This window comes from Bombina bombina, chromosome 3 (assembly GCF_027579735.1).
Source record: "Bombina bombina isolate aBomBom1 chromosome 3, aBomBom1.pri, whole genome shotgun sequence".
Classification (NCBI taxonomy): Eukaryota; Metazoa; Chordata; class Amphibia; order Anura; family Bombinatoridae; genus Bombina; species Bombina bombina.
Genome location: NC_069501.1, coordinates 824237428 through 824263311, shown reverse-complemented (window position 1 = coordinate 824263311; position 25884 = coordinate 824237428). Strand labels below are relative to the sequence as shown.

Sequence of the window (25884 nt, the reverse complement as noted above, 5' to 3'; positions counted from 1 at the left end):
GTCAGGGTCTCAGTGGGACTCCTTTATCTTATGGAATCAAGGGTTAATATCTCCTGAGGGGGGTTATTGACCGGGGGGGTGAGACTTTAATCACCATTTGTTATGTGATTCTGTCTGCTAAATGTGTAGTGATACTTGGACTTGTGGCTATATCGGAACATAACAGCCTTTTTTGTCAGGCTGCGCAGCCATTTTGGCTTTGGCACGTTTTTAGTTGGCCTGCACGGTGTACCGTGTGACCGGGCGTGGTCACATTTCTAGTCACCATTTCCGTCTTCCTGACCACTTGGCGATGGAGAGAGTCTGTTTTGCTAGTTGTCTGGGTCTTAGGAGATGGTGAGTGCCCCAGCCATTGGAGGTGTAAGGTGCCGTTTTATTTTTACTTTCCTATCCATAATTTCTATCCTATTGCTTTTTGTTAGACTGGCGCGCCTTCGTGTCCTACTGCGGCATGTTTTGGCAGTGCTGGAGGATCCCAGCCCGGAGGGGTTGAGGGGTCCTCGGTTTTCTGCTCTGGACGGCAAGCTGAGTTAGACGTGGGGGGGTGACGTTAATCTCCTTGTTGTCTCCGATTTATCTTTTCTTTGGGGTATCTTATTCCAGTTCTGAGCTTTGGGAAAATGGGATCTCTGATGGGCTGGGTCTGTCAGTGTAACTATTTTTCATGGACGTTCACCTGTGAGTGCTGCCCTCGTCTGGTTAGGATGTATTTGTTTGTTTTTTTGGAAGCTCATGTTTGTTATACTTTCTCAGTTGAGAAACATTTCGTCTCTGGAATTCGATACTAGCAATTTTGTGGTCGCTTGGACACTTCTGCGGAAGTTGTGTGTTAAGATATTATTCGCATAGTCTTAAATTTTAACTATCCCCTGTAGGGTTTCGAAATTTCTGTGACCTGGTTCAGTTCCGGAATGCCCTCTGTAGCAGGCTGGTCCTGGTCGGGCACAGGTTTCTGTTCCTTAAATGTCACTCTATACCATCCACGTGGGACTGGGATATCTGGCTGACCTGGTTGGGTGGTGAGTTTTTTCTCAGATGAATTTATTATGCTTGGGTTTCTCCTTCAGCACGATATATTCCCTGAGAATAGGGATTGTCAGGGAGAGGAACTCCATGAGAGTTTAATTTTTTCTTTTAAGATTCGGCTCTTGACGAGGCTAAGAGAGGAGGCCTTTTTGTTTATGATGTCAGGCTGGTTCTTATTGCTTCTCTTTGGGTGGGGCATCAAGGGGTTTGTTCAGTCCTCTTAGTCCTGTTCCGTTTGTGGGGCCTGGAAGGATCCTGCTATGAAGCACTCCGAAGGTGTTCGACCTTGGGGCTAGTTCTCTCCATTTCCCTTTTGGGCTGGAGTTTTCAACGTTTCCTTATTGTGGAGTACCAGGTTGTTGTTTTTTTATCTCTCCTATGGTATGCTTTTATTGATTTACTCTTTTTGAGATTCTTGACCTCTGTACCTCTTCTTAAGGAGCGAGTTGTCTTAGACTTCCTTCTTTCCCTTGCTCGGGATGGTTGGGGGGTCATTGGTGTTCGAGGATCGGGCACTTTTGTCTGCCTTTCTTCCTCATACTGCTTCTTGTCTTCTCCTATGTTTTTGGGGACTATAGAGAATGCATTGATCTCTTGGGTGGTCCTGGAGCTTCCCTTTCTTACATCATATCAGTTTATATGTTGGTTTTGGGATATATTGGGTTCATCGTCCTCTTGTCCCTTGGTCCTGGGAGGTTACCGGGAGGTGGACCCAGATGGATTGCTTCTGGTTTGCAGCCTCTGTTACAGAAGTGTGCCTTTTATTGGCAGGTTCTTAGCTGTTGGTCTGGAGGGTGTTGTCCCTCTAATTTTGGAAAAGTATATTTTCTTTCTCTGGGATGCTTAGTGCACGTCTGGTGCCCCTGGGCCTTTGGATGGGCTGTGCTGGCATCTTCTAGGGTTCTCCGTATGAGGTATTACTATGGTTCCTCAGGGGTTCCAAGTCTGTGACCGGCTCCGTGTTCCGGGTGCCGGTTATTTGGTCTTGGCTAGGATATCTGGCCGGACCTCCTAGTTGGATCCTGAGTGATTCAGCCCTTGAGGTGAGTCATCCACTTGCTCCTTTGTGCGTAGACTTGAGAAGGGCTTGATGGCTTGTTAGCTGCCTAGCAAGCGCAAGATTGATCTCTTATTCAGCCGCTCCACTTTATAGGTGGGCTTGCTGGCTGTCTGTTTGTTACAGCCGGAGGGTGCCCTTTCAGTCTTTTCTGCTTAGCCACCTGTTCGATGACTTATGCTCCGCACCTGTGGGTGGGTGAGCAGGTGTCTTTTCATTCCCTTCAATAAGGGGGATCGGGTTATACCATAGTGTCCATCTAATGCTCGGAGGGGGGTCCCTCGACCTTGGATTCTGGTATTGCATTCTCACTGTTGTGTCAGTGTGTGATCTCCTTTTGTCTGGTAGTTCACTTTCCTGTAGGGAAGGACTCTGGGTCTGGGTTCTGGAACCCGAGATATTACTAAGTTCTGTTCCGGCTTGGGTTTAGCATGCCAAGCTTGTTACATAGGGTCAGGGTTTGCCTACCTTTTGTTACCATTTAGTCCTCTGAGTTCTGGATAATACGGGGATTTATTTATTCCTTATCTTTGGACATGCCAGGCGTTTTTGGTTCTGGGCCTTTGTCTCTAGGAAGTAGCCCACGTAACCTAATGGTGTTTTTTTGGGTGCTTGGCAACTTGAGTTGTTGGTTTGAATCCAGCTGTGGGCTGGTTTTTACCATTTTCGACCTGAGGCCTATGGATCAGTTGAGTTTTTGACCGTGTTCTTCTACAGATCTTGTAATCTCTCTAGGAGTGTAGATTAGAGGAGTTTTTTCTCAGCATGTTCTTTCTGCTTCTCTATTTTTGTAAGGGAGTGAGTGCCTGCATTTTCGGAGGGTTTCCTCTGTGAGAGTCTCCTGGTGCAGTTTCTAACTTGATAGGCTAGTGTTCGTGACTGATGTCTACTAGTCTTGTGTGGCAGCCAGGAACTCTATATCTGGAGCACGTTAAGTGCTTAGGCTGCTAATTGTTGGCGGTTCTGGGGAATATCTGCTTATTCCGCGACAGCTCTTTCATGAGTGCAGACTGCACTCTGTATGAGTTATGGGTTCTGCTCCGTCTTTGGGGTTGTCTTGGATCGAATCTTGGTCTTTTGAACTTTTTCCAGATTGGGGTAGGTTTTTTTTTCCCCGTATCTTAATTCTGGTAGGCGTTGGAGTTTATCTCTATTAATTTTTCTGTGGCTTGCTGCGACCTGCGGTTGCGCTCAAGCTCGATTTTGCTGGGTTCCTTTTTTTACCCTAGTTGCTGAGATTTTAGATCTCTTGTTGAATATTTATTTTTCCTTTTCCCTTCCGGGAATATGTGAAATTGGTACGGCCTTGGAGCGGGCGGGACTTGTCTCTTCGGGGGCCTTGTGCTCGGTGGACTCTAGTACCTTTGAGCGGTCTCTATATGGGCTTGCTAGATTTAACAGTTACTTAGTCCTTTCAGTCTCTTTTTGTTCTGCTCGGTGCAGCAGTTGTTGTTTGGTTGGGGTAATTTCATGCTGTGGTGCCCTTCGAATGGGCCGCCTTGTCTACCCACCCTTTTTTGCATTCAGTGTCCTCTATAGCTTGGGTATTGTTTTCCCAAAAGTAATGAATGCAGCTGAGGACTCTCCCCGTTTAAGAAGAAAAACTTAAATTATTCTTACCTGATAATTTTCTTTTGTTCACGTTTTTATGGGGCGGTCGTGTTTTAGTTTTTTATTCTTCTGGCACCTTTTTTTCACCTGATATTTCTCCTACTGTTCCTTGTTCCCTCTGCAGAATGACTGGGGGATGAGGGAAGTGGGGGAGGTATTTAAGTCTTTGGCTAGGGTGTCTTTGCCTCCTCCTGGTGGCCAGGTTCTGAATTCCCAAAAGTAATGAATGCAGCTGTGGACTCTCCCCGTTAGAAGAAATGAAAATTACCAGGTAAGCATAATTTAAGTTTTTAAACAAATTTGTTGAGCCCTGGCTTAGTGTTATTTTTATTACAGCAATGAAACAGACTGTTTTATATATCTTTAAGTATTTAATATGAAACCAAGTCTAAACCATTCAGTTAAAGTGCCATAATAGTCGAAAAATTACATGTTCTAATCTGTTAGAGAATGTAAATGTATGGCTATTGTTGTGCATAACTCCCGCAAAGAGGTTATACACACAGTAGAAGTGCCGCTTAGGACCCATGGTACACTATTGTACTTAGATGTTCAACTAGCGCTGCTGATTAAATTAGCAGAGGGTTCCGCTCAGCACCAGCAGGTCACCACGGTTCCTAAGCAGCACTTCTGTGTGTTTAACCCCTTTGCAGGGGTTATAGACTCAATAGAGCAAGGTCGATAGTCTTAAAATGATATGCTGTAATGGATTAGAGTATTTTTTTTTACTAATATGGCTCTTTAATGCCATTTGTATTTAGCACTTTGTTTCTTGTTAATGCAGTCACTTTAGTGTATTAAAATAACTGCTTTTATACAATGTCTCCTATAGAGACATTATGGGAGCAGATGACCCATCTCTTGTTTCTGTACAGGTACAGCTGCTCTAGAGGAAGATGCTCAGATTCTAAAGGTGATTGAAGCCTACTGTACAAGTGCCAAAACACGGCAAACATTAAATTCTAGTGAGTACTGTTTTATTATTCTCATATCAGATCCGTCCAGTCATATGTTCAAACACTTTAGATTGACGTTTATCGTACTGTAACATTAAATTAGAAATGTATTAAATGCATGGAATATTATTCCTTCTAAGCCTATAGGTAAAGAAGAATTGCTGATGTTATGTGTGTCACAACACACAGCCTTAATGGTTAGGTATTAAAATGCTAATTATGGCTGGGAGTTAAAGGGACAGTATACACCAATTTTCATATAACTGCATGTAATAGACACTACTTTAAAGAATAATATGCACAGGTACGGATATAAAAATCCAGTATAAAACCATTTAAAAACGTTCTTAGAAGCTCCCACTTTAGCTCTGTTAAAAAGGTAGCTAGAACACCCACTGCAAGTGGGAAATAACAGACACCCCCTCTCCCTTCCTCTGCATATGAAAAGACTCTTTACACAAACAGGAACAAGCTGGAGTAGGTATACCTCAGTATTCTCCTAAAACTTTGGGGCTTGGATAGGAGTCTCAAAATCAGAGCAATGTTATTTAAAAATGAGCAAAACTATCCATTTAAAATACAAACAAACTGTATGGGCTATATAAATGGATAGAAAACATTAATGCAAATAAAAATCGAGGGTATAATGTCCCTTTAAATGAGCAAAACTAGCTATTTCAGATAAAAATAAACTACCTCCACTAGAAGATTATTTAGTGCTATTGTCTCATGATTATAGCTTCTCTACAGAGAGTACGTTTGTTATTTATATTATCAGCGTAGGTAGCAGTTTCTATAGGCAGAAGCAGCAATTTCAACAAAATAAAGTTTTAATACACTCTATGAGATAAAATTGGCCATTGGAAACACAATAAAGGATACAGTGTCCCTTTAAGACACGATCTAAGCTCACCCTAGTAGTACTCGCCAAAGAAAACTGATGCCAGACAGTAAACGAAAACCTTAAATCCCCACCTTCATCAGGTGCATAGAAGACAACTCCTCTTCCTTTTTCTGACTATTCTTTTTATTATGTTCTAAAGAAACCCACATTTTATTTTTTTGTTTTAATATTTTAAAGGGACATAATGCAGCAGTTGCAGCTAAGTAGCGATGAAGATAAAAAGCCCTTTTCCATCTAAAGGGGAGGAGAGTCCACGGCTTCATTCATTACTTGTGGGAATTAAGAAACTGGCCACCAGGAGGAGGCAAAGACACCCCAGCCAAAGGCTTAAATACCTCCCCCACTTCCCTCATCCCATTCCCTCATCATTCTTTGCCTTTCGTCACAGGAGGTTGGCAGAGAAGTGTCGGAAGATTCGGAGTAGTCTCTTATGTCTCTTCAGAATGGGACTGGAGTTTTAAGTAGCCCTGTCAGCCTCTCAGTGAGAGCTTGGGTGAAAGTTAGAGTCCAGAGATGCAGGGAGAGTCTTTCTGCGAAACCATTCCGACCCAGATTAATAGCTCCGTAAGCAATCAGCGTTGACGAGTTTCGCTGCCTGCTTTCTACACTCAAGTCCATGTCAGGAGCGGTGCTACTATACTGTCACACTTGAGAGGCCGTGTTCCTGTTCCACGGTGTAGATTCTGGTAAGATCGTTTTATATTTTTTTACACATAATAAGGCAGAAGACAGTCACAGTGTGATACCTCTTATCTTTATAGAATCAAGGGTTAATATCCCTGGTAGGGGGATAATTGAACAGGGGGGGGGGCGGTTTGTGCATAATATTGTTTGTTGTGTCATTGCTGCAATATGTGTGACATGTGGCTCTGGCAATGGGTGGACTTAGTTTCTTTTCCGGGAGTATTTGCGAGCAAGATTTGGCGCGTTTTCTCCCTAGTGCAGGGGCGGTCCTGCGAGGCATTCCTTCTGTCGGGTGGGGCCTATCGACTTCCTTGCTTGACTGGCGGCGCAGTAGAAGTAACGGTTTCTGTGGTCCGGGTCATAGGAGGTGGTGAGTGCCTTGGCCATTGGAGGTCATAAAGGTGCCATTTTTATTTGGATTATATCTAGTCCGTACTAAAGTCACAAGCTATGGGGGACTCTGACGCGTTAGAGGGTACTCCCTCTAACTAAGTCTAGCACCTGTGTTTATTGCGAGGAGATTCTGGTAGAGCCGCCTGCTCAACTATGTTCCACATGCCTTGATAAAGTCACAACATCTCGAAAGAAAAGGATGTCTAGTACTACTGTGCCGTCCACCTCTGAGAGCTCCCTGTCCCGTATGGTGCATTCCCTACATACATCTCTGAGTACACATACTGCACCCCAGGGCATGTCTATTTCTTTCATGTAATTAGCAAGAGTCCATGAGCTAGTGACGTATGGGATATACATTCCTACCAGGAGGGGCAAAGTTTCCCAAACCTCAAAATGCCTATAAATACACCCCTCACCACACCCACAAATCAGTTTTACAAACTTTGCCTCCTATGGAGCTGGTGAAGTAAGTTTGTGCTAGATTCTACGTTGATATGCGCTCTGCAGCAGGTTGGAGCCCGGTTTTCCTCTCAGCGTGCAGTGAATGTCAGAGGGATGTGAAGAGAGTATTGCCTGTTTGAATTCAATGATCTCCTTCTACGGGGTCTATTTCATAGGTTCTCTGTTATCGGTCGTAGAGATTCATCTCTTACCTCCCTTTTCAGATCGACGATATACTCTTATATATATATATATACCATTACCTCTGCTGATTTTCGTTTCAGTACTGGTTTGGCTTTCTACAAACATGTAGATGAGTGTCCTGGGGTAAGTAAGTCTTATTTTTTTGACGTTCTTTTGCGCCAAAAATGTCGGCGTTCCGGATGTGGCGTCATTTTTGGCGCCAAAAGCATTTAGGCGCCAAATAATGTGGGCGTCTTATTTGGCGCTAAAAAAATATGGGCGTCGTTTTTGTCTCCACATTATTTAAGTCTCATTTTTCATTGCTTCTGGTTGCTAGAAGCTTGTTCTTTGGCATTTTTTCCCATTCCTGAAACTGTCATTTAAGGAATTTGATCAATTTTGCTTTATATGTTGTTTTTTCTCTTACATATTGCAAGATGTCTCACGTTGCATCTGAGTCAGAAGAAACTTCAGGAAAATCGCTGCCTGGTGCTGGAACTACCAAAGCTAAGTGTATCTGCTGTAAATTTTTGGTAGTTGTTCCTCCAGCTGTTGTTTGTATTAAATGTCATGACAAACTTGTTAATGCAGAAAATATTTCCTTTAGTAAAGTACCATTACCTGTTGCAGTTCCCTCAACATCTAATGTTCAGAGTGTTCCTGATAACATAAGAGATTTTGTTTCTGAATCCATTAAGAAGGCTATGTCTGTTATTCCTCCTTCTAGTAAACATAAAAAATCTTTTAAAAATTCTCTTTATCCAGATGAATTTTTAAATGAACATCATCATTCTGATTCTAATGATTCTTCTGGTTCAGAGGACTCTGTCTCAGAGGTTGATGCTGATAAATCTTCATATTTATTTAAAATGGAATTTATTCGTTCTTTACTTAAAGAAGTCCTAATTGCATTAGAAATTGAGGATTCTGGTCCTCTTGATACTAAATCTAAACGTTTAGACAAGGTCTTTAAATCTCCTGTAGTTATTCCAGAAGTTTTTCCTGTTCCAGGTGCTATTTCTGAAGTAATTTCCAGAGAATGGAATAATTTGGGTAATTCATTTTCTCCTTCTAAACGTTTTAAGCAATTATATCCTGTGCCGTCCGACAGATTAGAGTTTTGGGACAAAATCCCTAAAGTTGATGGGGCTATTTCTACCCTTGCTAAACGTACTACTATTCCTACGGCAGATGGTACTTCCTTTAAGGATCCTCTTGATAGGAAAATTGAATCCTTTCTAAGAAAAGCTTATTTGTGTTCAGGTAATCTTCTTAGACCTGCTATATCTTTGGCGGATGTTGCTGCAGCTTCAACTTTTTGGTTGGAAACTTTAGCGCAACAAGTAACAGATCATGATTCTCATAACATTATTATTCTGCTTCAACATGCTAATAATTTTATCTGTGATGCCATTTTTGATATTATCAGAGTTGATGTCAGGTTTATGTCTCTAGCTATTTTAGCTAGAAGAGCTTTATGGCTTAAAACTTGGAATGCTGATATGTCTTCTAAATCGACTCTACTTTCCCTTTCTTTCCAGGGTAATAAATTATTTGGTTCTCAGTTGGATTCTATTATCTCAACTGTTACTGGTGGGAAAGGAACTTTTTTACCACAGGGTAAAAAATCTAAGGGTAAAAACAGGGCTAATAATCGTTTTCGTTACTTTCGTTTCAACAAAGAACAAAAGCCTGATCCTTCATCCTCAGGAGCAGTTTCAGTTTGGAAACCATCTCCAGTCTGGAATAAATCCAAGCCTTCTAGAAAAGCAAAGCCAGCTTCTAAGTCCACATGAAGGTGCGGCCCTCATTCCAGCTCAGCTGGTAGGGGGCAGATTACGTTTTTTCAAAGAAATTTGGATCGATTCTGTTCACAATCTTTGGATTCAGAACATTGTTTCAGAAGGGTACAGAATTGGTTTCAAGATAAGACCTCCTGCAAAGAGATTTTTTCTTTCCCGTGTCCCAGTAAACCCAGCGAAAGCTCAAGCATTTCTGAAATGTGTTTCAGATCTAGAGTTGGCTGGAGTAATTATGCCAGTTCCAGTTCTGGAACAGGGGCTGGGGTTTTATTCGAATCTCTTCATTGTACCAAAGAAGGAGAATTCCTTCAGACCAGTTCTGGATCTAAAAATATTGAATCATTATGTAAGGATACCAACATTCAAAATGGTAACTATAAGGACTATCCTGCCTTTTGTTCAGCAAGGGCATTATATGTCTACTATAGATTTACAGGATGCATATCTGCATATTCCGATTCATCCAGCTCACTATCAGTTTCTGAGATTCTCTTTCCTGGACAAGCATTACCAGTTTGTGGCTCTGCCGTTTGGCCTAGCAACAGCTCCAAGAATTTTTACAAAGGTTCTCGGTGCCCTTCTGTCTGTAATCAGAGAACAGGGTATTGTGGTATTTCCTTATTTGGACGATATCTTGGTACTTGCTCAGTCTTCACATTTAGCAGAATATCATACGAATCGACTTGTGTTGTTTCTTCAAGATCATGGTTGGAGGATCAATTCACTAAAAAGTTCATTGATTCCTCAGACAAGGGTAACCTTTTTGGGTTTCCAGATAGATTCAGTGTCCATGACTCTGTCTTTGACAGACAAGAGACGTCTAAAATTGATTTCAGCTTGTCGAAACCTTCAGTCACAATCATTCCCTTCGGTATCCTTATGCATGGAAATTCTAGGTCTTATGACTGCTGCATCGGACGCGATCCCCTTTGCTCGTTTTCACATGCGACCTCTTCAGCTCTGTATGCTGAACCAATGGTGCAGGGATTACACAAAGATATCTCAATTAATATCTTTAAAACCGATTGTACGACACTCTCTAACGTGGTGGACAGATCACCATCGTTTAGTTCAGGGGGCTTCTTTTGTTCTTCCGACCTGGACTGTAATTTCAACAGATGCAAGTCTTACAGGTTGGGGAGCTGTGTGGGGTCTCTGACGGCACAAGGGGTTTGGGAATCTCAGGAGGTGAGATTACCGATCAATATTTTGGAACTCCGTGCAATTTTCAGAGCTCTTCAGTCTTGGCCTCTTCTGAAGAGAGAATCGTTCATTTGTTTTCAGACAGACAATGTCACAACTGTGGCATACATCAATCATCAGGGGGGGACTCACAGTCCTCTGGCTATGAAAGAAGTATCTCGAATTCTGGTTTGGGCGGAATCCAGCTCCTGTCTAATCTCTGCGGTTCATATCCCAGGTATAGACAATTGGGAAGCGGATTATCTCAGTCGCCAAACGTTGCATCCGGGCGAATGGTCTCTTCACCCAGAGGTATTTCTTCAGATTGTTCAAATGTGGGAACTTCCAGAAATAGATCTGATGGCTTCTCATCTAAACAAGAAACTTCCCAGGTATCTGTCCAGATCCCGGGATCCTCAGGCGGAGGCAGTGGATGCATTATCACTTCCTTGGAAGTATCATCCTGCCTATATCTTTCCGCCTCTAGTTCTTCTTCCAAGAGTAATCTCCAAGATTCTGAAGGAATGCTCGTTTGTCCTGCTGGTAGCTCCAGCATGGCCTCACAGGTTTTGGTATGCGGATCTTGTCCGGATGGCCTCTTGCCAACCGTGGACTCTTCCGTTAAGACCAGACCTTCTGTCGCAAGGTCCTTTTTTCCATCAGGATCTCAAATCCTTAAATTTAAAGGTATGGAGATTGAACGCTTGATTCTTGGTCAAAGAGGTTTCTCTGACTCTGATTAATACTATGTTACAGGCTCGTAAATCTGTATCTAAAGAGATATATTATAGAGTCTGGAAGACTTATATTTCTTGGTGTCTTTCTCATCATTTTTCCTGGCATTCTTTTAGAATTCCGAGAATTTTACAGTTTCTTCAGGATGGTTTCGATAAAGGTTTGTCCGCAAGTTCCTTGAAAGGACAAATCTCTGCTCTTTCTGTTCTTTTTCACAGAAAGATTGCTAATCTTCCTGATATTCATTGTTTCTCCTGTTAAGTGTGATCAGTCCACGGGTCATCATTACTTCTGGGATATTAACTCCTCCCCAACAGGAAGTGCAAGAGGATCACCCAGCAGAGCTGCTATATAGCTCCTCCCCTCTACGTCACACCCAGTCATTCTCTTGCACCCAACTAATAGATAGGATGTGTGAGAGGACTGTGGTGATTTTACTTAGTTTTTATGACTTCAATCAAAAGTTTGTTATTTTAAAACAGCACCGGAGCGTGTTGTTCATTCTCAGGGGGAATTTGAAGAAGAATCTACCTGAGTTTCTATATGATTTTAACCGGAGTAGTTAAGATCATGTTGCTGTTCTCGGCCATCTGAGGGGTGAGGTATACTTCAGATCAGGGGACAGCGGGCAGGGTCACCTGCAAAGAGGTATGTAGCAGCTTATTATTTTCTGAGAATGGAATTGATTAGAAAATACTGCAAATACCTATATAAAGTAAGTTCAGCCTTAAATGCAGTAGTAGCAACTGGTATCAGGCTGTCATGTATGTATATTTTCACTTCAGTATTCTGGGGAATGGCACTTCACTGGAATGATACTGTATGAATAAAACCTTAGCCTATATTGCAGTGAGAACGGCTAGCAGTAGGTTTCTGTGACAATTTATTATCAGGTTAAACGTTTTGCTGGCATGTTAAATCGTTTAATTTTCTGAGGTACTGGGTGAAAAATTGTGTTGGGCACTAATTATCCACTTGGCGGGCATTTTATTCACTTTTTGACAGTTTACTGATCTCCCTCACTGTTGTGTGTGAGGGGGAGGGGCTTAATTTGGCGCTTTTACTACGCATCAGGAATTCAGTCACAAGTCTGTTTTTCTTCCCTGCATGATCCGGTTCGTCTCTACAGAGCTTAAGGGTCGTCAAAAGTTATTTTGAGGGAGGTAATCACTCACAGCAGACCTGTGAGATAGTGCTTGACTGTGATATAAAAACGTTATATTCTGTACTTTTTTCCTGTCATTTAAGGGTTAGTTATCCATTGCTAATGGGGGCAATCCTTTGCTAAATATATAATTTTTACGGTAAAAATTTGATTTTATTGTTTCTCAACTGCCATAACTTCTGTGCTTCTTAAAGGCACAGTACGTTTTTTTTCATACTATTGAAATTTAAATTGAAAAGTATTTCCAAGCTGCTGTTTAATTGCTAGTGTGTTTAACATGTCTGATTCAGAGGAATATCTCTGTGCTATATGTGCTAAAGCCAAAGTGGAGCCCAATAGAAATTTATGTACTAATTGCATTGATGCTACTTTAAATAAAAGTCAATCTGTACAAATTGAACATCATTCACCAAACAACGAGGGGAAAGTTATGCCGACTAACTTGCCTCACGTGTCAGTACCTGAATCTCCCGCTCGGGAGGTGCGTGATTTGGTAACGCCGAGTACTTCAGGGCGGCCATTACAAATCACATTGCAGGACATGGCTAATGTTATGACTGAAGTTTTGTCTAAATTACCCGAACTTAGAGGGAAGCGTGACCACTCTGGGGTGAGAACAGAGTGCGCTGATAATACTAGGGCCATGTCAGATACTGGGTCACAGTATGCGGAACATGAGGACGGAGAGCTTCAATCTGCAGGTGACGGTTCTGATCCCAATAGAGTGGATTCAGACATTTCTAATTTTAAGTTTAAGCTTGAGAACCTCCGCGTTCTACTAGGGGAGGTATTAGCGGCTCTGAATGATTGTAACACCGTTGCAATTCCAGAGAAGTTATGTAGGCTGGATAGATACTATGCGGTACCGGCGAGTACTGACGTATTTCCTATACCTAAGAGGCTTACAGAGATAATTACTAAGGAGTGGGATAGGCCCGGTGTACCCTTTTCCCCCCCTCCTGTATTTAGAAAAATGTTCCCAATAGACGCCACCACTCGGGACTTATGGCAGACGATCCCTAAGGTGGAGGGAGCGGTTTCTACTCTGGCTAAGCGTACCACTATCCCGGTGGAGGATAGCTGTGCCTTCTCAGATCCAATGGATAAAAAATTAGAGGGTTACCTTAAGAAAATGTTTGTTCAACAAGGTTTTATACTACAACCCCTTGCATGTATTGCGTCTGTCACGGCCGCGGCCGCCTTTTGGTCCGAGTCCCTGGAAGAGACTCTTGACTCAATTACTATCGAAGAAATTTCAAACAGGCTTAAAACCATTAAGCTAGCTAATTCATTTGTTTCAGATGCCGTAGTACATTTAACTAAACTTACGGCTAAGAATTCCGATTTCGCCATTCAGGCACGCAGAGCACTGTGGCTAAAATCGTGGTCAGCTGACGTTACTTCTAAATCTAAGTTACTTAACATACCTTTCAAAGGGCAGACCTTATTCGGGCCCGGTTTGAAAGAAATTATCGCTGACATTACAGGAGGTAAAGGCCATGCCCTGCCTCAAGACAGAGCCAAGCCTAGGGCTAGACAGTCTAATTTTCGTTCCTTTCGTAATTTCAAAGCAGGAGCAGCATCAACTTCCTCTGCTCCAAAACAGGAAGGAGCTGTTGCTCGTTACAGACAAGGCTGGAGACCTAACCAGTCCTGGAACAAGGGCAAGCAGGCCAGAAAACCTGCTGCTGCCCCTAAGACGGCATGAATTGAGGGCCCCCGATCCGGGAACGGATCTAGTAGGGGGCAGACTTTCTCTCTTCGCCCAGGCTTGGGCAAGAGATGTCCAGGATCCCTGGGCACTAGAGATCATATCTCAGGGATATCTTCTGGATTTCAAAACCTCTCCCCCAAAAGGGAGATTCCATCTGTCAAGGTTGTCAACAAACCAAATAAAGAAGGAGGCGTTTCTACGCTGCGTACAAGATCTATTACTAATGGGAGTGATCCATCCGGTTCCGCGGTCGGAACACGGACAGGGATTTTACTCAAATCTGTTTGTGGTTCCCAAGAAATAAGGAACCTTCAGACCAATCTTGGATTTAAAGATCCTAAACAAATTCCTAAGAGTTCCATCGTTCAAAATGGAAACTATTCGGACAATTCTACCCATGATCCAAAAGGGTCAGTACATGACCACAGTGGATTTAAAGGATGCTTACCTTCACATTCCGATTCACAGAGATCATTACCAGTATCTAAGGTTTGCCTTCCTAGACAGGCATTACCAGTTTGTAGCTCTTCCATTCGGGTTGGCTACGGCTCCAAGAATCTTCACAAAGGTTCTGGGGGCTCTTCTGGCGGTGCTAAGACCGCGAGGAATTTCGGTAGCTCCATACCTAGACGACATTCTGATACAAGCTTCAAGCTTTCAAACTGCCAAGTCTCATACAGAGTTAGTACTGGCATTTCTAAGATCGCATGGGTGGAAGGTAAACGAAAAGAAGAGTTCTCTCTTTCCACTCACAAGAGTTCCCTTCTTGGGGACTCTTATAGATTCTGTAGAAATGAAGATCTACCTGACAGAAGACAGGTTAACAAAACTTCAAAACGCTTGCCGTGTCCTTCATTCCCTTCAACACCCGTCAGTGGCTCAATGCATGGAGGTGATCGGCTTAATGGTAGCGGCAATGGACATAGTACCCTTTGCACGCTTACACCTCAGACCGCTGCAATTGTGCATGCTAAGTCAGTGGAATGGGGATTACTCAGATTTGTCCCCTACTCTGAATCTGGATCAAGAGACCAGAAATTCTCTTCTGTGGTGGCTTTCTCGGCCACATCTGTCCAGGGGGATGCCATTCAGCAGGCCAGAATGGACGATCGTAACAACGGACGCCAGCCTGCTAGGTTGGGGCTCTGTCTGGAATTCCCTTTAGGCTCAGGGATCATGGACTCAGGAGGAGAGTCTCCTGCCAATAAACATTCTGGAATTGAGAGCAGTTCTCAGTGCCCTTCTGGCTTGGCCCCAGTTAACAACTCGGGGGTTCATCAGATTTCAGTCGGACAACATCACGACTGTAGCTTACATCAATCATCAAGGAGGGACAAGAAGCTCCCTAGCGATGATGGAAGTATCAAAGATAATTCGCTGGGCAGAGTCTCACTCTTGCCACCTATCAGCAATCCACATTCCGGGAGTGGAGAACTGGGAGGCGGATTTCTTAAGTCGTCAGACTTTTCATCCGGGGGAGTGGGAACTTCATCCGGAGGTCTTTGCCCAAATACTTCGACGTTGGGGCAAACCAGAAATAGATCTCATGGCGTCTCGACAGAACGCCAAGCTTCCTCGTTACGGGTCCAGATCCAGGGATCCGGGAGCGGCCTTGGTAGATGCTTTGACAGCACCTTGGACCTTCGGGAGAGCTTATGTGTTTCCACCCTTCCCGATGCTTCCTCGATTGATTGCCAGGATCAAACAGGAGAGAGCATCGGTGATTCTAATAGCGCCTGCGTGGCCACGCAGGACCTGGTATGCAGATCTAGTGGACATGTCATCCTGTCCACCTTGGTCTCTGCCTCTGAGACAGGACCTTCTGATTCAGGGTCCCTTCAAACATCAAAATCTAATTTCTCTGAAGCTGACTGCCTGGAAATTGAACGCTTGATTTTATCAAAACGTGGATTTTCTGAGTCAGTAATTGATACCTTAATACAGGCTAGGAAGCCTGTTACCAGAAAGATTTACCATAAAATATGGCGTAAATACCTATATTGGTGCGAATCCAAAGGTTACTCTTGGAGTAAGGTTAGGATTCCTAGGATATTGTCTTTTCTACAAGAAGGTTTAGAAAAGGGTTTATCCGCTAGTTCCTTAAAGGGACAGATCTCAGCTCTGTCCATTCTGCTGCACAAACGTCTGTCAGAAGTTCCAGACGTTCAGTCTTTTTGTCAGGCTTTGGCCAGGATTAAGCCTGTGTTTAAAACTGTTGCTCCACCATGGAGTTTAAACCTTGTTCTTAACGTTTTACAGGGCGTTCCGTTTGAACCCCTTTATTCCATTGATATAAAGTTGTTATCTTGGAAAGTTCTATTTTTAATGGCTATTTCCTCGGCTCGAAGAGTCTCTGAGTTATCAGCCTTACATTGTGATTCTCCTTATTTGATTTTTCATTCGGATAAGGTAGTTCTGCGTACTAAACCTGGGTTCTTACCTAAGGTAGTCACTAACAGGAATATCAATCAAGAGATTGTTGTTCCATCCTTGTGTCCAAATCCTTCTTTAAAGAAGGAACGACTTCTGCACAATCTGGATGTAGTTCGTGCCCTAAAATTTTATTTACAGGCAACTAAGGATTTTCGACAAACGTCTTCCCTGTTTGTCGTTTACTCTGGTCAGAGGAGAGGTCAAAAAAAGCTTCTGCTACCTCTCTCTCTTTTTGGCTTCGTAGCATAATACGTTTAGCTTATGAGACTGCTGGACAGCAGCCTCCTGAAAGAATTACAGCTCATTCCACTAGAGCTGTGGCTTCCACTTGGGCCTTTAAGAATGAGGCCTCTGTTGAACAGATTTGCAAGGCTGCAACTTGGTCTTCGCTTCATACTTTTTCCAAATTTTACAAATTTGACACTTTTGCTTCTTCGGAGGCTATTTTTGGGAGAAAGGTTCTTCAGGCAGTGGTTCCTTCTGTATAAAGATCCTGCCTGTCCCTCCCGTCATCCGTGTACTTTTGCTTTGGTATTGGTATCCCAGAAGTAATGATGACCCGTGGACTGATCACACTTAACAGGAGAAAACATAATTTATGCTTACCTGATAAATTCCTTTCTCCTGTAGTGTGATCAGTCCACGGCCCGCCCTGTTTTTTATGGCAGGTCTAAATTTTTAAATTATACTCCAGTCACCACTGCACCCTTTAGCTTCTCCTTTCTCGTTGGTTCTTGGTCGAATGACTGGGTGTGACCTAGAGGGGAGGAGCTATATAGCAGCTCTGCTGGGTGATCCTCTTGCACTTCCTGTTGGGGAGGAGTTAATATCCCAGAAGTAATGATGACCAGTGGACTGATCACACTACAGGAGAAAGGAATTTATCAGGTAAGCATAAATTATGTTTTTGTACAAGCTTTGGTTCGTATAAAACCTGTCATTAAGTCAATTTCTCCTCCTTGGAGTTTGAATTTGGTTCTGGGGGCTCTTCAAGCTCCTCCTTTTGAACCCATGCATTCATTGGACATTAAATTACTTTCTTGGAAAGTTTTGTTCCTTTTGGCGATCTCTTCTGCCAGAAGAGTCTCTGCATTATCTGCTCTTTCTTGTGAGTCTCCTTTTCTGATTTTTCATCAGGATAAGGCGGTGTTGCGAACTTCTTTTGAATTTTTACCTAAGGTTGTGAATTCCAACAACATTAGTAGAGAAATTGTGGTTCCTTCATTATGTCCTAATCCTAAGAATTCTAAGGAGAAATCGTTGCATTCTTTGGATGTTGTTTGAGCTTTGAAATATTATGTTGAAGCTACTAAATCTTTCCGAAAGACTTCTAGTCTATTTGTTATCTTTTCCGGTTCTAGAAAAGGCCAGAAAGCTTCTGCCATTTCTTTGGCATCTTGGTTGAAATCTTTAATTCATCATGCCTATGTCGAGTCGGGTAAAACTCCGCCTCAAAGGATTACAGCTCATTCTACTAGGTCAGTTTCTACTTCCTGGGCGTTTAGGAATGAAGCTTCGGTTAATCAGATTTGCAAAGCAGCAACTTGGTCCTCTTTGCATACTTTTACTAAATTCTACCATTTTGATGTGTTTTCTTCTTCTGAAGCAGTTTTTGGTAGAAAAGTACTTCAGGCAGCGGTTTCAGTTTGAATCTTCTGCTTATGTTTTCATTAAACTTTATTTTGGGTGTGGATTATTTTCAGCAGGAATTGGCTGTCTTTATTTTATCCCTCCCTCTCTAGTGACTCTTGCGTGGAAAGATCCACATCTTGGGTAGTCATTATCCCATACGTCACTAGCTCATGGACTCTTGCTAATTACATGAAAGAAAACATAATTTATGTAAGAACTTACCTGATAAATTCATTTCTTTCATATTAGCAAGAGTCCATGAGGCCCACCCTTTTTGTGGTGGTTATGATTTTTTTGTATAAAGCACAATTATTCCAATTCCTTATTTTATATGCTTTCACACTTTTTTTCTTATCACCCCACTTCTTGGCTATTCGTTAAACTGATTTGTGGGTGTGGTGAGGGGTGTATTTATAGGCATTTTGAGGTTTGGGAAACTTTGCCCCTCCTGGTAGGAATGTATATCCCATACGTCACTAGCTCATGGACTCTTGCTAATATGAAAGAAATTAATTTATCAGGTAAGTTCTTACATAAATTATGTTTTCTCCTACAGGAGAGATCTGTTGGCCATCAGATTTTGCGGATCAACTGCAAACGGCGGTTTCTAAGGTGATAAGTGCCTTACCCCATTCTGCCAAGTGCAAGCGTAAGGTAAAATATGGCAATCTGGCCCAGGGGTCCTATACTACATTGGATATCTCGGAAAGATTATCCACTGACGAGGACGACTCAGACTCTTCGGAGGAGGTACCTTCTGGGTCGGCGTCCATGTCATCTAAAGCTCCCACTGCAGAGGAGCCTGACTTTAGGTTTAGAATGGAAAATGTGCGCTTTCTTTCATGTAATTAACAAGAGTCCATGAGCTAGTGACGTATGGGATATACATTCCTACCAGGAGGGGCAAAGTTTCCCAAACCTCAAAATGCCTATAAATACACCCCTCACCACACCCACAATTCAGTTTTACAAACTTTGCCTCCGATGGAGGTGGTGAAGTAAGTTTGTGCTAGATTCTACGTTGATATGCGCTCCGCAGCAAGTTGGAGCCCGGTTTTCCTCTCAGCGTGCAGTGAATGTCAGAGGGATGTGAGGAGAGTATTGCCTATTTGAATGCAGTGATCTCCTTCTACGGGGTCTATTTCATAGGTTCTCTGTTATCGGTCGTAGAGATTCATCTCTTACCTCCCTTTTCAGATCGACGATATACTCTTATATATACCATTACCTCTGCTGATTCTCGTTTCAGTACTGGTTTGGCTTTCTACAAACATGTAGATGAGTGTCCTGGGGTAAGTAAATCTTATTTTCTGTGACACTCTAAGCTATGGTTGGGCACTTTGTTTATAAAGTTCTAAATATATGTATTCAAACATTTATTTGCCTTGACTCAGAATGTTCAACTTTCCTTATTTTTCAGACAGTCAGTTTCATATTTGGGATAATGCATTTGATTTAATCATTTTTTCTTACCTTCAAAAATTTGACTCTTTTTTCCCTGTGGGCTGTTAGGCTCGCGGGGGCTGAAAATGCTTCATTTTATTGCGTCATTCTTGGCGCGGACTTTTTTGGCGCAAAAATTCTTTTCCGTTTCCGGCGTCATACGTGTCGCCGGAAGTTGCGTCATTTTTTGACGTTATTTTGCGCCAAAAATGTCGGCGTTCCGGATGTGGCGTCATTTTTTGCGCCAAAAGCATTTTAGGCGCCAAATAATGTGGGCGTCTGATTTGGCGCTAAAAAATATGGGCGTCGCTTTTGTCTCCACATTATTTTAGTCTCATTTTTCATTGCTTCTGGTTGCTAGAAGCTTGTTCTATGGCATTTTTTCCCATTCCTGAAACTGTCATTTAAGGAATTTGATCAATTTTGCTTTATATGTTGTTTTTTCTCTTACATATTGCAAGATGTCTCACGTTGCATCTGAGTCAGAAGATACTACAGGAAAATCGCTGTCTAGTGCTGGATCTACCAAAGCTAAGTGTATCTGCTGTAAACTTTTGGTATCTATTCCTCCGGCTGTTGTTTGTATTAATTGTCATGACAAACTTGTTAATGCAGATAATATTTCCTTTAGTAAAGTACCATTGTCTGTTGCAGTTCCTTCAACATCTAAGGTGCAGAATGTTCCTGATAACATAAGAGATTTTGTTTCTGAATCATTAAGAAGGCTATGTCTGTTATTTCTCCTTCTAGTAAACGTAAAAAATCTTTTAAAACTTCTCTCCCTACAGATGAATTTTTAAATGAACATCATCATTCTGATTCTGATGACTCTTCTGGTTCAGAGGATTCTGTCTCAGAGATTGATGCTGATAAATCTTCATATTTATTTAAAATGGAATTTATTCGTTCTTTACTTAAAGAAGTACTAATTGCTTTAGAAATAGAGGATTCTGGTCCTCTTGATACTAATTCTAAACGTTTAGATAAGGTATTTAAATCTCCTGTGGTTATTCCAGAAGTTTTTCCTGTTCCTAATGCTATTTCTGCAGTAATTTCCAAAGAATGGGATAAATTGGGTAATTCATTTACTCCTTCTAAACGTTTTAAGCAATTATATCCTGTACCGTCTGACAGGTTAGAATTTTGGGACAAAATCCCTAAAGTTGATGGGGCTATTTCTACCCTTGCTAAACGTACTACTATTCCTACGTCAGATGGTACTTCGTTTAAAGATCCTTTAGATAGGAAAATTGAATCCTTTCTAAGAAAAGCTTATCTGTGTTCAGGTAATCTTTTTAGACCTGCTATATCATTGGCTGATGTTGCTGCAGCTTCAACTTTTTGGTTGGAAACTTTAGCGCAACAAGTAACAAATCATGATTCTCATGATATTATTATTCTTCTTCAGCATGCTAATAATTTTATTTGTGATGCCATTTTTGATATTATCAGAGTTGATGTCAGGTTTATGTCTCTAGCTATTTTAGCTAGAAGAGCTTTATGGCTTAAGACTTGGAATGCTGATATGGCTTCTAAATCAACTCTACTTTCCATTTCTTTCCAGGGTAACAAATTATTTGGTTCTCAGTTGGATTCTATTATCTCAACTGTTACTGGTGGGAAAGGAACTTTTTTACCACAGGATAAAAAATCTAAAGGTAAAAACAGGGCTAATAATCGTTTTCGTTCCTTTCGTTTCAACAAAGAACAAAAGCCTGATCCTTCATCCTCAGGAGCAGTTTCAGTTTGGAAACCATCTCCAGTCTGGAATAAATCCAAGCCTGCTAGAAAGGCAAAGCCTGCTTCTAAGTCCACATGAAGGTGCGGCCCTCATTCCAGCTCAGCTGGTAGGGGGCAGGTTACGTTTTTTCAAAGAAATTTGGATCAATTGTGTTCACAATCTTTGGATTCAGAACATTGTTTCAGAAGGGTACAGAATTGGTTTCAAGATGAGACCTCCTGCAAAGAGATTTTTTCTTTCCCGTGTCCCAGTAAATCCAGTGAAAGCTCAAGCATTTCTGAATTGTGTTTCAGATCTAGAGTTGGCTGGAGTAATTATGCCAGTTCCAGTTCCGGAACAGGGGATGGGGTTTTATTCAAATCTCTTCATTGTACCCAAGAAGGAGAATTCCTTCAGACCAGTTCTGGATCTAAAAATATTGAATCGTTATGTAAGGATACCAACGTTCAAGATGGTAACTGTAAGGACTATCTTGCCTTTTGTTCAGCAAGGGAATTATATGTCCACAATAGATTTACAGGATGCATATCTGCATATTCCGATTCATCCAGATCATTATCAGTTTCTGAGATTCTCTTTTCTGGACAAGCATTACCAGTTTGTGGCTCTGCCGTTTGGCCTAGCTACAGCTCCAAGAATTTTTACAAAGGTTCTCGGTGCCCTTCTGTCTGTAATCAGAGAACAGGGTATTGTGGTATTTCCTTATTTGGACGATATCTTGGTACTTGCTCAGTCTTTACATTTAGCAGAATCTCATACGAATCGACTTGTGTTGTTTCTTCAAGATCATGGTTGGAGGATCAATTTACCAAAAAGTTATTTGATTCCTCAGACAAGGGTAACCTTTCTGGGTTTCCAGATAGATTCAGTGTCCATGACTCTGTCTTTAACAGACAAGAGACGTCTAAAATTGATTGCAGCTTGTCGAAACCTTCAGTCACAATCATTCCCTTCGGTAGCCTTATGCATGGAAATTCTAGGTCTTATGACTGCTGCATCGGACGCGATCCCCTTTGCTCGTTTTCACATGCGACCTCTTCAGCTCTGTATGCTGAATCAATGGTGCAAGGATTACACAAAGATATCTCAATTAATATCTTTAAAACCGATTGTTCGACACTCTCTAACGTGGTGGACAGATCACCATCGTTTAATTCAGGGGGCTTCTTTTGTGCTTCCGACCTGGACTGTAATTTCAACAGATGCAAGTCTCACGGGTTGGGGAGCTGTGTGGGGATCTCTGACGGCACAAGGAGTTTGGGAATCTCAGGAGGTGAGATTACCGATCAATATTTTGGAACTCCGTGCAATTTTCAGAGCCCTTCAGTTTTGGCCTCTTCTGAAGAGAGAATCGTTCATTTGTTTTCAGACAGACAATGTCACAACTGTGGCATACATCAATCATCAAGGAGGGACTCACAGTCCTCTGGCTATGAAAGAAGTATCTCGAATTTTGGTTTGGGCGGAATCCAGCTCCTGTCTAATCTCTGCGGTTCATATCCCAGGTATAGACAATTGGGAAGCGGATTATCTCAGTCGCCAAACGTTGCATCCGGGCGAATGGTCTCTTCACCCAGAGGTATTTCTTCAGATTGTTCAAATGTGGGAACTTCCAGAAATAGATCTGATGGCGTCTCATCTAAACAAGAAACTTCCCAGGTATCTGTCCAGATCCCGGGATCCTCAGGCGGAGGCAGTGGATGCATTATCACTTCCTTGGAAGTATCATCCTGCCTATATCTTTCCGCCTCTAGTTCTTCTTCCAAGAGTAATCTCCAAGATTCTGAAGGAATGCTCGTTTGTTCTGCTGGTAGCTCCGGCATGGCCTCACAGGTTTTGGTATGCGGATCTTTTTCCGGATGGCCTCTTGCCAACCGTGGACTCTTCCGTTAAGACCAGACCTTCTGTCTCAAGGTCCTTTTTTCCATCAGGATCTGAAATCCTTAAATTTAAAGGTATGGAGATTGAACGCTTGATTCTTCGTCAAAGAGGTTTCTCTGACTCTGTGATTAATACTATGTTACAGGCTTGTAAATCTGTATCTAGAGAGATATATTATAGAGTCTGGAAGACTTATATTTCTTGGTGTCTTTCTCATCATTTTTCTTGGCATTCTTTTAGAATACCGAGAATTTTACAGTTTCTTCAGGATGGTTTAGATAAGGGTTTGTCCGCAAGTTCCTTGAAAGGACAAATCTCTGCTCTTTCTGTTCTTTTTCACAGGAAGATTGCTATTCTTCCTGATATTCATTGTTTTGTACAAGCTTTGGTTCGTATAAAACCTGTCATTAAGTCAATTTCTCCTCCTTGGAGTTTGAATTTGGTTCTGGGGGCTCTTCAAGCTCCTCCGTTTGAACCTATGCATTCATTGGACATTAAATTACTTTCTTGGAAAGTTTTGTTCCTTTTGGCCATCTCTTCTGCCAGAAGAGTTTCTGAATTATCTGCTCTTTCTTGTGAGTCTCCTTTTCTGATTTTTCATCAGGATAAGGCGGTGTTGCAAACTTCTTTTTGAATTTTTACCTAAAGTTGTGAATTCCAACAACATTAGTAGAGAAATTGTGGTTCCTTCATTATGTCCTAATCCTAAGAATTCTAAGGAGAAATCGTTGCATTCTTTGGATGTTGTTAGAGCTTTGAAATATTATGTTGAAGCTACTAAATCTTTCCGAAAGACTTCTAGTCTATTTGTTATCTTTTCCGGTTCTAGAAAAGGCCAGAAAGCTTCTGCCGTTTCTTTGGCATCTTGGTTGAAATCTTTAATTCATCATGCCTATGTCGAGTCGGGTAAAACTCCGCCTCAAAGGATTACAGCTCATTCTACTAGGTCAGTTTCTACTTCCTGGGCGTTTAAGAATGAAGATTCGGTTGATCAGATTTGCAAAGCAGCAACTTGGTCCTCTTTGCATACTTTTACTAAATTCTACCATTTTGATGTATTTTCTTCTTCTGAAGCAGTTTTTGGTAGAAAAGTACTTCAGGCAGCGGTTTCAGTTTGAATCTTCTGTTTATGTTTTTCATTAAACTTTATTTTGGGTGTGGATTATTTTCAGCAGGAATTGGCTGTCTTTATTTTATCCCTCCCTCTCTAGTGACTCTTGTGTGGAAAGATCCACATCTTGGGTAATCATTATCCCATACGTCACTAGCTCATGGACTCTTGCTAATTACATGAAAGAAAACATAATTTATGTAAGAACTTACCTGATAAATTAATTTCTTTCATATTAGCAAGAGTCCATGAGGCCCGCCCTTTTTTTGTGGTGGTTATGATTTTGTATAAAGCACAATTATTCCAATTCCTTATTTTATATGCTTTCACACTTTTTTATCACCCCACTTCTTGGCTATTCGTTAAACTGAATTGTGGGTGTGGTGAGGGGTGTATTTATAGGCATTTTGAGGTTTGGGAAACTTTGCCCCTCCTGGTAGGAATGTATTTCCCATACGTCACTAGCTCATGGACTCTTGCTAATATGAAAGAAATTAATTTATCAGGTAAGTTCTTACATAAATTATGTTTTTTGCTGAAGCAAGTGCTTACTACTCTCGAGGTTCCGGAACCGAAATTACCGGAGGAACCTTCAATTCCTAAGCTTGATAAAGTGTATGAGGACAGGCTGGTACTTCAGAACTTCCCGGTTCCTGTTAAGGTGGCTAACATTATTAAGAATGAATAGGAGAGATTAGGTTCTTCCTTTTCCCCTTTTTTTTCCTTTAAGAAACTGTTCCCCATCCCGGACTCTCAGCTCGAGCTATGGGGGACTGTCCCTAAGGTGGATGGTGCTATTTCTACTCTCGCGAAGCGGACGACGATTCCTGTTTTTAGACAGTCCGCTCCTCCCTGGAGCTTGAACTTGGTTCTGAAGGTGTTGCAGAGGGTTCCGTTTAAACCTATGCACTCTCTTGACATTAAGTTACTTTCTTGGAAGGTTCTGTTTTTGTTGGCTATTGCATCGGCACGCAGAGTATCTGAGTTGGCGGCCTTGCAAAATGAGCCTCCTTATCTGTTTTTTCACGCTGATAAGGCTGTTCTTCGCACTGGTATGGGATTTCTTCCCAAGGTTGTGTCTACCCGTAACATCAATCAGGAAATAGTTGTTCCTTCATTGTGTCCTAATCCTTCTTCTCCTAAGGAGAGGTTAATTCATCATTTGGATGTGGTTTGAGCTTTAAAGTTTTATCTTCAGGCTACGAAGGATTTCGGACAGTCTACATCTCTTTTTTGTGGTGTATTCAGGGAAGCGCAAGGGGCAAAGAGCCTCTTCAACTTCTTTGTCCTTTTGGTTGAGGAGCATGATTCGCTTGGCCTACGAGACAGCGGGACATAAGCCTCCTCAGAGGATCACGGCTCATTCAACTAGAGTTGTGGCTTCTTCTTGGGCCTTCAAGAATGAGGCCTCTATGGAGCAGGTTTGTAAGGCAGCTACCTGGTCCTTCTTACTTACTTTTACAAAGTTTTACAAATTTTACGTTTTTGCTTCAGCGGAAGCAGTTTTTGGGAGAAAGGTTTTACAGGCTGTGGTGCCCTCAGATTAGGGTCCGCCTTCTTGCCCTCCCGTTTTTTTCATTCAGTGTCCTCTAGAGCTTGGGTATTTGTTCCCACAAGTAATGAATGAAGCCGTGGACTCTCCTCCCCTTTAGATGGAAAATATAAATGTTGCTTACCTGATAATTTAATTTCCATCGTGGGGGAGGAGAGTCCACGGCTTCCACACGGTACTCCAGTGGGCGGACCTAAAAATAATATTCTTCTGGCACCATTTATACCCTGATATT

The 25884-nt window shown here is 42.0% G+C and overlaps 1 protein-coding gene across 2 annotated transcripts in view; it reads left to right on the top strand.

The window, feature by feature from the left end:
• The window catches only part of ARHGEF7 (Rho guanine nucleotide exchange factor 7), a 657452-nt gene that overhangs the window by 578819 nt on the left and 52749 nt on the right, over positions 1-25884 (top strand). For both annotated transcript variants that reach the window (XM_053707777.1, XM_053707776.1), the window contains exon 18: positions 4570-4659. In XM_053707777.1, coding sequence (XP_053563752.1) covers positions 4570-4659 — 90 coding nt within the window. The remainder of the gene's footprint in view (positions 1-4569; positions 4660-25884) is intronic.